We start from the raw sequence: 11,502 nt of genomic DNA, 5'->3' as shown, positions 1-11,502 counted from the left end.
GTGGGGATTATAGGTTATGCATAAGAAATGTGTGCTCTTTTATCATTTCATAGACCTGCTGTCACTGAGCGACTTTGTGCTAATAAAAATAATCACAAACCATTGAGTTGTTCTCTATTAGTTTTACTCTCTCAAACTTACGTGCTCCAAAGCATTTTTATTTTGTTTCATCGTCGAATTTGCAGCATTCGGTCTTTGCTCTCCGTTGTGATAAGAGGTGTAAGTCTAAACCCGTGCTAGAGCTCATAGTGTTTTAAAAATCTAACAAAAAACCATATGGAACAAAAAATCATTAGTTTGCCAATATCAGAGTTAAGAATCTAGAGTGTGCTTTTGAGAAAATGTGATTTTGGTAAATTTAGTAATATGAGAAGGTAGTAGCAGCACTTATATTACTTTCATTTCATACTACACTTTACTATTTTTACTATTGTCGTAGTTTTTATTTACACATGTAATTATTGAGGAAAAAGCGCTTACTCAAATCGGATTGTGACCTATATACCCATTTAGTTTTAATTAATTCTCAGTAATTCAGATTTTTTTTTCACTACCATAGAATTGAACGGATTTGTTTTGATAAGAATTTCGCAATTTGACATGATTTTTTCGTTCGTAGTGATAAGAAAACATCAATGAGTTTTTTGCTGGTGCCAATACTAATACTAATAATAATACCTTGCTAATATACATTTTTTTGGTTTCCTTGCCATATGAGTTTATTGACCGCATCCATGGGAAAAACAAGTTTTGTAAAGATAATGTTATTGTAATATATTCTTGTCTTTTGTTAATCATGAAAGCAGATAGTAGCTTGAAATATATAACGAATTTTGTTCTTCAATCCCTAAAACTAACTAACTAAAACTAAATTAAATTTTATTATACTAACATCAGAACCGACCATGGAGTGTCTCTTGTTATTATGTGTGGCACTTAGCCTGAGTTTAGCAAGAGCTAATTCCAGCTACGACTACTTCCGCCTACCCACGGCGCTACGACCCCAAAAGTACGACTTGCGGATCTTGACAATAATGGAAAATGTTGAAGATCTTCGCTTTAATGGGACTGTAAAAATTCAAATCGAAGCCCTGCAGAATACCAAAAACATAACGCTTCACTCGAAGGATCTGAACATCGATGAGTCCCAGATCACCCTTCGCCAAAAAAGCGGTGAAGAGAATACTGATAACTGCATAACCTCTACAGAAGTAAATCCCACCCACGACTTTTATATTCTGAACACCTGCCAAGAACTTTTGCCAGGCCATATATACGAGTTGAATTTGCCCTTTTCAGCCAAGTTGCAAGAACAACTTGCGGGCTACTACCGAAGTTCCTACGTGGATCCTGTGGCCAATGAGACGCGGTGAGATACGGGATTAGAAGGTATCTTAGAGAGATAAATATTTGATTTTCTAATATTCTTCCAGATGGATCTCCATTACCCAATTTGAGCCGGCCTCGGCTCGATTGGCATTTCCCTGCTTCGATGAACCTGGCTATAAGGCACCCTTCCTGATCACTTTGGGCTATCACAAGAAGCTCACGGGTCTCAGCAACATGCCCGTGAAGCAAACTAAGCCACAGTAAATGATAATTAATAATTTATTAAATCAGAATCACAACATACATGTCTCATTTTTTTGCAGTGAATCACTTCCCGATTACGTATGGACCGAATTCCAGGAGTCACTGCCAATGTCCACCTACCTGGTGGCATATACCGTCAACGATTTCTCCTTCAAGCCATCAACTTTGCCGAGTGGCACACTCTTCCGCACTTGGGCAAGGCCGAATGCCATCGATCAGTGTGATTATGCCGCAGAGTTTGGACCGAAAGTACTCCAATACTATGAGGAACTGTTCGGCATAAAGTTTCCGCTTCCGAAGGTCGATCAGATCGCTGTGCCCGACTTTAGTGCGGGTGCCATGGAGAATTGGGGTCTGGTCACCTACACGGAGGGTGCTCTTCTGTACTCCGCAGAGTATTCCTCGCAGGAAGACAAACAGGATCTGGCGAATACAGTTGCTCATGAGTTGGCTCATCAGTGGTTCGGAAATCTGGTCACAATGAAATGGTGGACTGATCTGTGGCTCAACGAGGGATTCGCCACTTATGTGGCCAGTTTGGGCTTGGAAAACGTCCATCCGGAATGGCGTTCCATGCAATTGGAGTCGGTGTCAAACATGCTAACCATTTTCCGGAAGGACTCCCTGGAAAGTAGTCATCCCATTTCGAGACCCATAGAAATGGTATCGCAGATTTCTGAGAGCTTCGATGAGATCTCGTACGAGAAGGGATCCTCAGTTCTGCGCATGATGCACTTGTTCCTGGGGGAGGAGTCATTCCGGACCGGTCTGAAATCCTATCTAGAAAGGTATGCTTATAAGAGCGCGGAACAGGAAAATCTTTGGGATTCACTTACTGAAGCTGCCCATAAAACTGGTGCTCTGCCAAAAGACTATACCATTAAGACCATCATGGACTCTTGGACTCTGCAAACAGGGTATGTTTAAACATGAATGCAAAAACTTTGCAAATCAACCGTAAAAATGTAAAACTTATAGATATCCCGTGATCAATGTGACCCGTAACTATACGGCAAGGACAGCTGAACTCACCCAGGAGCGCTACCTTCTTAATACCAATCTATCCAGGGAACATCGGGATGGGTGCTGGTGGGTGCCACTGAGCTACACGACCCAGGAGGAAAAGGACTTCAACAACACGTCACCCAAGGCATGGATGGAGTGCAACGAGTCTGGCGACAGTCTGCCACGAACGATCAAGGATCTGCCTGGACCCGATCAGTGGGTGATTTTCAACAACCAGCTGTCATCCCCGTATAAGGTCAACTACGATGCTCAGAACTGGAAGCTTCTGATCGAGACTTTGAACAGCGATGAGTACCAGACCATCCATGTGGTCAATAGGGCTCAGCTTATAGACGATGTCTTGCACTTTGCTTGGACGGGAAAGCAGCATTACGATGTCGCACTCCAAGTAGTTAGTTATTTGCACAGGGAGCGGGAGCTTCTTCCCTGGAAATCGGCCTTTGATAATCTAAGGTCTATTAATGTCATTTTCCGACAGATGCCGAACTTTCGGTCGTTAAAGGTAACTATCAAGAATAGATATTTTCCTTTACTGATCAATTATATCCACAGGCCTACATAAGGAAGCTGATCACCCCGATATATGAGCATCTGAAAGGCATTAATGATACAGAATCTTCGATCCAACAACCAGATCAGATCCTTCTGAGGACGATGGTGGCGAACTGGGCCTGCTCGTACCAGATTTCCGATTGCGAAACCCAGTCGCTGTCCTACTTCCGAAAATGGCGATCGGATGTTAATCCCGACGAGAACAATCCAGTGCCGATCAGCCTTCGTAGCATTGTGTACTGCACTTCTATCAAACGTGGTAGTGACGAGGATTGGGAGTTCCTATGGATGCGGTACCAGAAGGCGAATGTGGCGAACGAAAAGGAGACCATAATGGATTCTTTGGCTTGTTCGCTGGAGGTGTGGCAGCTGCAGCGGTATTTGGAGATAAACTTTGACCCAAAGGGAGAAATTCGGAAGCAGGATTCAGCCTCGGTCTTCCAGTCAATTGCCTCCACTAAGATCGGCTTTCTGTTGGCCAAAAAGTACCTAATGGACAACGTGGTCGCAATCTCCAAGTTGTAAGTTGAATTATTTGCTATTGCAGTTAATAAAATAAATTAATGACATATATTATATTCCTTTAATTAATAATTTCTCTTCAGCTACCATCCTCAATATGAGTATATGGCTGAACTTCTGCCGCCGCTTTCCGATCAAATCTTCACCCGGAAAGATTACAATGAGTTTAAAACCTTTATCAGCAAGTCTAAAGAGCAGCTCAAGGATATAGAACAGGCAACCAATCAATCATTGGAGATAATTCTGACCAACGTGCAATGGAAGGAGCGAAACTATCAGAAGTTCACCAGTGCCCTCCAAAAGTTCCTATAGATAACATTCTTAATGAATTAAAAACTAAAATTATTTGTCCATTACTTAAAAAAAAAAAATTGTCAAAATAAAAATTGATTACATTTTTACAACCTTAATGATAGACCTTTCACAGTACTTTCTCCCATTTAGACTTCAATGATTATGTGTATGTTGTATATTTCGTATATTTAGTTAAGCATGTTCTATAATGCTAATCAATAATAAACATAAATGTAATTGGAATCAAGCGGTCCACACTTCAACAAAGCCGCTTTGTAATCAAATTTATGTGTCGCATTGAACTGCTGAATCGGTTCCTTATGTTGATCAGTGTTAATGTTATTTTTAAATGTTAAATGTAAACTTTACACATTACAATGTACACAAATCTTTGCTTTGTAAATGTTAATATCACTATAGCAGCGCTCTTGGAAAAAAATCGAACTGAACTAAACTAGAGTCATGTAATGCATGGAAAAACTAAGGCTAACCCACTAAAAATATTGCGTAAGTAGTGTGCTATTACAATTAATACAGATATTTTAATTTTATTACAATTATTTATCAATATTACATTACAATGGTGTGTGTTTTGTGAGTGAATGAAATTTTGTTGCAGCTTGTCATATGAAAACGTTTTTATAAACTATGCAATCAATTTCATAACAATTCTCAGTTGTTCGCTTGATCTGTGTTTGTCCGCTATTTTCGATTCAATCAATTACTCTTCACTTTTGAGGTGTGTCATACGTTTAACAACTATTCAACACTTCGTATATATTTGTGTGTTAGCGTAGGTATAGCTCATTGTTTACAATAAACCATTCCAGTTACTATGTATATGTATGCTGTAATTATTACAGATTTCATCGCCTGTCAGACACAAAAATCAACCGCTGATGCCAATGCAACGTGGTATGTATGTCCTATGAGAATATTGGAGATTATTCATTACTATTAATAATAATTACTATTATTACAACACTCGCTGGTTCTGCCATGCACTATTTTGAATCAAAGATTTGTAAATTTATTGCTTACGCTTTTAATTTATGTACGAGTATATCGAAAACGTGTTGCGAATGTCAGTTACATTCAATGGAGCAAACAATCTCAACGTTTTAAATTCGTGTTTTTAAAGTGACGCGTTCGGTATGTTTATTAAATAACGATTAGAATACAATAATATAATGCCAAAATCAAATGCATCGATTGAACAGACTGAACTGATTGCTACTAACAAAAACAAAAATTATATGATCATCGGATATGGGAAGAGGAGCCTTAGGGCGTTTGGAATTGAGGCCTCAGTCAAACCACTGGTTAGTTTATGAATAGTTATGCATGTAGATAAACGATAGAGCTTAGTACGATTACATTGTTTAACAAACAGACTTCTTCTTTTGCTTATTATTCTAGAGACATCTGCAATCCGATCAGTATGTCGATGTAGGTTTTGTCAATCAATATTCACTTTAACCGCTTCACACTGGATTTTTGTGATTGGGAGCAACCTCAAATCTTGTGCGAGCCGCTGGGTACGTTGTCATTTGACCAGGAGCTCTGTGCCGATGGTGGCGGAGGCGTTGAGGATGTCCCCGGCTTCGGCGGTGTGGCCTTCTGCGGCTGAAGATCGAACCGGGCATAAAAAAGCAAATACGGAGTTATTGTGATCTTGCGAGTGGGCGATAACAGCTCTTCGAACTCCCGTTGGGTCATGGCCTTAATCTTATCATCGTCGCACATGTACCAAATGGGATCTGTGCCTCCGTGGGCGTAGTTCGCTCTGACACCACCGCGTCCCGTACTTCCGTAACCCGTGGGATAGGTTGTACCTGATCCTCCGAAGTTTAGATTGCTGTTGCTTCCGTTTTGCAGGGATTCCTCGCTAAAGTCGCTGCAACTGGCCGAGTTGCTACTGCTCGTCTGCTGGCTGCAACAGAGCCTCATGGCACAGCAGTTGACCCCTTGGCAGGTGGTGTTCATGCTCAGCTTTCCAATTCCATTGGTGATGTTCTTGCTGCTGGTCCCATTCACCTGCTTTACATTTTTGCTCATATCACCACTGCTGGAGGCTTTGCTGCGTCCGAACTTCATCTTCTTCATCAAAATGTTGCCCGAGGAGGCCAACGCCGAGGCAGCTGCAATGACTGGAGTGCTGGCCACAGAACTGCTTCCATTGTTTGGAGCTGCATTCTCGTTGGAGGCCGCCGCTTGCGAAGACATCGTTTGCGAGCCTGTCATGGTATTCCTTCGATCCTTCGGACAGTTCACGTAGTCACTGGCCAGATCCAAGAAGCATGTGTAGGCAATGTAGTGGCCCACTGTCAATGTGGCTCCCACATGCGTAATTACGCTGTACAGCTTGTACACGTGCAGCTTATTGCCTTCGCCCAGCTCACAGCAGGTGGCGCAGAAGCAGGGCAGAGTGAATGTGGTGGGCACATACGTACTCACCTTCTCCATGCCGCCAGAAAATCGGTTGAGCTGGATAACCAGCAACCGAGGCAGCACCTCGTACGAGATGGACCTTATGGCCTCGGTGTAGCCGGTGCACTGGTTGCAGCTGTATTTGTTCTCGCCGCGGAAATACTCCTTCGTGATGCACGAATTCTGGAAGCGGTAAGAAATTAGTCAACTCGCGAAATACTCTTTTTTGAGCTCACTCACCTGTATATAGGTGCTAGGCTTCTCCTGCAGATCGGCATTGTCGTGCCCCGAGATTGGCACTGGCACAGAAATATCGAGCATGCCCTGCTTTTGCCGCGTGATCGTTTCACAGCTTAGGCATTTGGTGGTCAGCACCACAATGCCCTCAAAGTCGGAACTGAAAAAGTTCAGGTTCAGCTCGCGTATTCGGTCCTCCAGCCGCATTTTGTCTTTCAGCACTGTGGCCGAGTTCATCTCGTCATCGCTGGAGTATTTTGTGGCCTGTGGCGCTGGTAATGTCGGCAACGCAACACTCGGGGGAGCAACGCTAGTACTGGCATTGGCACTTCCGCTCGTACTGCTGGCGCCACTGAGATCAACTGTGTTCAGGTAGAACAGGCTGTTGGGACTATTGTCCTTAAGCGGCGACTGAACGCGCGTCGACTTGGATGACTTGACCTCGTCTTTTCTTTTTGATTTGCGGGAAAAGAACGACGTTTTGGTCGTGGTTATTTGACTAGTTGGCAGCGATCCATTGCCAGAGCTCGGATTCTGTGACGCAGTGGAGTCAGTCCCAGAAGTCGCAGAGTCTCCGGTATCGACCTCATCGGGGTTGGCTATATAGCTGCGGAAGTGGAACACATTTTTCAATCAGTATTGGGAAAATTGATATTTCTTATTTAATATTGTTTGTAAAGTGTACTTACCCATTTGCAATGACTTCGGGACACTCGCCGATGGCCTTAATCAGCGACTGGTTCGTCTCGCGGATGCAATTAAGCACACACATGAGAAACTCGTGTGCATCCTGCTGCTGGTTGCCTTCAAAGGTTGCATTCACGTTCTGGATGGCGTGCAGCAGGGTATCCGCGTGGTATGGCTCCGTGGAGTCGGCCATTTCGTTCCCATGCAGGTTGTTGTACAGCTCATGGAGTTTCTCGGTCACCGACTGATGAGTCGACTTGCTGGAACCACTTCCGCTAGTTACTCCGCCGTTGAGACCGCTATATTGATCCGTACTGGTGGCCAGATCCTTGCTGCTCCAACTTCGCGCGTGCTCCAACTGAACGGCACTCACATTCCGGCCAAGTGATGCCGACCTAGCCGTTTGCTGGCGTACAATGGTCTGCTGCACCACGTTCAGGTCCTGTATCAGGTGGTGCAGGCTATGCAGAAAATGTGGCGCGAAGCGCAGTGTGTACACCACCGAATTAAGGTAGCAACTATTGCCAATGTTGCAGAGGGTACCCATCGCAGGGGCATGGTTCAAGGTAGCTGCACTACCATTCAGGCCAGCTCCCGCTCCCGAAGTATTGCTGCCTCCGCTGGGCCCGTAATACTGATGGCTCTGGAGTTCCTGGGACTCGATCTCGTTGGATGTGGCTCCATTTCCTGATCGCGCTCCATTGCCTCCGTATCCGTTCGCCACGCGACGCTCATCGGTGGTCGTTTGGAATCGACGATCGTATAGTGACATCGTGCTGGTCCTTTTGCGGCTGGTCCGTGATCCTGCTGCTCCCGACTTTCCTGTGGCGTTGAGTTCAGCCTGTGCTGCCGCGATGGCGGCCGCCGTTTCCGGAGAATGGATCTCGATCTCTCTCAGAAGCTTGTTGCCTCTCGTCCGTTTAGGTCCCCCTGCAACGCGTCGCTTTTTGCCAGCGGGCTTTGGCTCCTGGGCCTCTTCGATGCGGTTCCAGAACTCTGGCTTAAAGAGGTCTGAAAGAAAATATTTTTATTAGTTGGTGTAGAAAATGTATAATTTTAAATGAGAACTGCTTTTAGATAAACATTCTTTTGGCAAGACCAAGAAACTGCATCATATTCTCTAAAATAACATGCATTTTTTAAGTGAAAGTATCTTCAAAACAAACTAAATTACTAAAGTTTTACTGCATTTTTAAACGTAACATTAATTTAAAAAAAATTTTTTAATGGGGATTTCTGACACACACATTCTGGCACATAAAAAAGATTAAAAAGCTTTGTGATAATCAAAGAGTTATCTGTACAAACGTAACCACAGCGGTATTATATAATTTTATAGCCACACTAATCACAATATTTGTTGTACACATGTGCTGGAGTGTTAAACGTCTACAGTAACACCTTGCAGGCAGCTCTCATTGGTAATTTAGGTTGTATCCTTGCCAAATCCTACCTGGTGGTACGTATTCAGTGGACTCAGTGGGCGTAGGCGATGGTGGCTGGGCAGGCGCTGGTTGTGGGGCGACTTCCGGCTGCTTTAGGCCAACTTCGAGGGAGTCCTTGGTCGTGGATTCCTGACGCGAACGTAGACTGGAGCAGCGCGAGGAGTCGGCGACATAAACGCGACGTTGTCGCTTCTTAGCAGGTGAACTGGTCGGTGTGTTCGCTATTACAATCTCCTGGGTAGCGGCCACCTGATCGCAGACTACCACAGGATAAAGAATAGTTTGCTGTTGGTCTGGTTGATCCTGTGATCCTGTGTGTGAAATCTGCTTCTCCTGCTGCTGATTTGGTTGATCCCGCAGGAGGAGCTGGCTTTTGTTTTCAGGAGATCCCTGTTGATGCTGCTGCTGCTTGCGTTGATCCTCCTGCTTCTGCGGTTTATCCTGGCTGTTTGTGACCTTTTCACTGGTCTTGTTCTTAGTGGGTGGAAGACTGGCTGGTTCCTCTTTGCGCTCATTTACGTCATATTCGTGCATCTTTCATTATCCTGCAAGGGGGAAAGGGATATGGCATTAAGACCAGACATTTTGCGGAGGTTTCTTTAGCGTATAGAATCAATCGAGGTGAGCAATGACAGGCGACTGGCCACAATCACAACAGGTTCCCAGCGATAAGGGGCCCGCGATTGATAATCAATTACTAATCTACACATGTGGGGACCCGAGTAGTGATTCATAGCCAGGTAAATACCGAAGTTCAAGGGGGGAATACATGGCTATCAGTATCAGTATATCTGTGCCATCTTTTCCAGCGGCTAATAACTTTCAAAGCTTGGTCCGCAAAGCTTTTCAATTCAACCTCGGTCAGCTGTTTTCTTTTTTTTTTTTTTTGATTTTTTCGGTCGGTGCCTGCAAAAAGGTGCCCCGATCACATGCGGTGCCATCCAATCAGGCAATATATAATGTCATAATCCCACGCTTGTTACTGCAGCCAATCAAAAACCAATTGAATCGAAATAGATATAGACATGAACCCGTGAACTTGGCCATAATTATGTAAAAACGGCAAGGGGGTGGTGGTGGGTGGTTGTGGCGAATGCAACGTAAACTATATTACTATTGATTTTGTTGCTGCTCGGATATGAAGGTCAATGGGAAATACGGGGGACAAGGTTTGAGAAAATCTCGAGAAATCGGGGCCCACAAAATCGCACTAGGTAAACAGTTATAATTATGGCGATAATTTATGCACGGCTATGGGTTAAAGATGCTTAATTGGGTTTGCTGATTTCTAGATCCCCCCCACCTCCACAGAATGGGAACACTCACATATCGGGGGAGCAACATTTGTGGGCAATGCTGCGCTATACGGATCGGGGAAAAAGTTATAGAACGCCGCTTCAGCCGCCGACCAAATGCAAAAAAAATCGTAAAGAAATTTTGTTTGCAACGTAAGACACGCACACACATACGCACACCCGCACTCGCACGCACACACACACACACACACGCTACTCGCTGTGCTAACAGCACTTTTCACTTTTTTTCACGCACAGCTGCCCGGTTCTTGGCCATTTATCGTTTCTTATCTCCAGCACGACAGCCCAGTTTGCTAGCGGCCAATTAGCATTCACTCCGGGTCGATTTAGTCCCGATTTTAGGTGGATTATTTCATTTAGTGAGTTCCGTGAAATATTTTTGGAGCGGACGACTAGGGATGCAAGAGAAGTAATCGATGGCTGTCGTGCCAGCCACGATGGTGCCGCTATCTTGACTATCGATAGGAGCCATCAATCGAGTACCGTCCATCGAAAAAAGATTTGAATAGATTTATGGCGATAGGTAACCGTTAAACAAATGTTTGGTATTGAGATTTGAAATATAAGTTTTTGAAATCAAACAAAAAGCTTCAAACATCACGATTCGAAACTTGTGCATCCGGGAGGCCACAGCGAAGTTCCTAAGGAACTTGGGTCCGATCTCAGCCTACTACGATCCCAAACCGCGCGACAATTCAAATCCCGCAGTGCCCGAGGAAGAGTATCTAAAATGCAAGTGAGATCTTATCCAAATATATATATATTCTGAAAACTTTCATTCTTGCAGATCTACGTTTGCAGGCGAGAACTTTGTGTGCCTTTCTGTAGGCACCACATCCCAGACCAACGCCTGGGGGCTCATGGCAATGGAGTTCATGTCCATCTGCTGGCCAAACCCACCAAGCTGGAGGAACATTTCAAGTCGAGTGATCTGTTTGATCTGTTTGGTCAGTTTGATTTTAAATTGATGTTTTTATTACTTATTTTTTCACAGGAGATTAGGTACCTTAATAAAAAGGAAAGAGGCGTATTACATACAGATTAAATATGCTGTTAAAAAAATCAAAAAATAAAACAATTTGTTGTCTCGATTTGAAAACTGTTGCATGACATACTATTTATGATTCCAGCATTATTCCCATTAAATATGTTTAATAGTGATACATGGAAATGTGGTATATGAAGGGCGTGGCCCCACGTTGGGCGCCACAATTGTTGGCACACATCATTTGAATATAATGCTCTTCTATCAAAAGCGGCAAAGTGATAATTAGCAGAGTGCACTCATAAATATGAATGAGCAGTTGCGTGGGCCTGCGATTAGAGTACCTAAATTCACTTACAATGGCAGCATTAAGTAAATACTAAATGTGCTCCAAGTGTGATTGACTTGTTTACTT

The 11,502-nt window shown here is 43.8% G+C and overlaps 2 protein-coding genes across 4 annotated transcripts; one reads left to right on the top strand and one right to left on the bottom strand.

Annotated features, from left to right (window-relative positions):
- The first annotated feature begins 151 nt into the window (after positions 1-151).
- On the top strand, positions 152-4,143 carry LOC119548069 (aminopeptidase N). Its single transcript, XM_037855159.1, has 7 exons — positions 152-219; positions 898-1,369; positions 1,434-1,589; positions 1,653-2,510; positions 2,572-3,121; positions 3,172-3,692; positions 3,777-4,143. The coding sequence occupies exons 2-7, from the start codon at positions 906-908 to the stop codon at positions 4,003-4,005; spliced, it is 2,778 nt and encodes a 925-aa protein (XP_037711087.1). The 5' UTR covers positions 152-219; positions 898-905; the 3' UTR covers positions 4,006-4,143.
- A 4-nt stretch (positions 4,144-4,147) lies between these two features.
- LOC119548048 (ubiquitin carboxyl-terminal hydrolase 1) lies at positions 4,148-10,513 on the bottom strand. Of its 3 annotated transcripts, XM_037855139.1 has the most exons (6): positions 10,338-10,513; positions 10,113-10,147; positions 8,795-9,331; positions 7,344-8,352; positions 6,658-7,261; positions 4,148-6,600 (listed from the first exon to the last, which is right to left on the bottom strand). In XM_037855139.1, exons 3-6 carry the CDS (start codon positions 9,318-9,320, stop codon positions 5,503-5,505), a joined length of 3,237 nt encoding a protein of 1,078 aa, XP_037711067.1. In that variant the 5' UTR covers positions 9,321-9,331; positions 10,113-10,147; positions 10,338-10,513; the 3' UTR covers positions 4,148-5,502. The 3 variants fall into 3 exon arrangements, with proteins under 3 accessions (XP_037711067.1, XP_037711059.1, XP_037711075.1); XM_037855131.1 differs by having other exon boundaries at positions 10,113-10,513; XM_037855147.1 differs by lacking the exon at positions 10,113-10,147.
- Positions 10,514-11,502: the final 989 nt, after the last annotated feature.

This window comes from Drosophila subpulchrella, chromosome 3R (genome assembly GCF_014743375.2).
Source record: "Drosophila subpulchrella strain 33 F10 #4 breed RU33 chromosome 3R, RU_Dsub_v1.1 Primary Assembly, whole genome shotgun sequence".
Lineage (NCBI taxonomy): Eukaryota > Metazoa > Arthropoda > Insecta > Diptera > Drosophilidae > Drosophila > Drosophila subpulchrella.
The sequence above is the reverse complement of the archived record's forward strand: the minus strand, read 5'-3'. Positions and strand labels throughout refer to the sequence as shown.

What these genes read in the sequence shown, in the direction of transcription:
- LOC119548069 (XM_037855159.1), top strand. Translation starts at nt 906, where the DNA reads ATGGAGTGTCTCTTGTTATTATGTGTGGCACTTAGCCTGAGTTTAGCA. An exon ending in CCTGTGGCCAATGAGACGCG is followed by an intron (nt 1,370 to 1,433) that starts GTGAGATACGGG and finishes ATATTCTTCCAG; the next exon opens with ATGGATCTCCATTACCCAAT. An exon ending in GTGAAGCAAACTAAGCCACA is followed by an intron (nt 1,590 to 1,652) that starts GTAAATGATAAT and finishes ATTTTTTTGCAG; the next exon opens with TGAATCACTTCCCGATTACG.
- LOC119548048 (XM_037855131.1), bottom strand. Translation starts at nt 9,320, where the DNA reads ATGCACGAATATGACGTAAATGAGCGCAAAGAGGAACCAGCCAGTCTT. An exon ending in CACTGAATACGTACCACCAG is followed by an intron (nt 8,353 to 8,794) that starts GTAGGATTTGGC and finishes ATTTTCTTTCAG; the next exon opens with ACCTCTTTAAGCCAGAGTTC. An exon ending in CCCGAAGTCATTGCAAATGG is followed by an intron (nt 7,262 to 7,343) that starts GTAAGTACACTT and finishes CCACTTCCGCAG; the next exon opens with CTATATAGCCAACCCCGATG.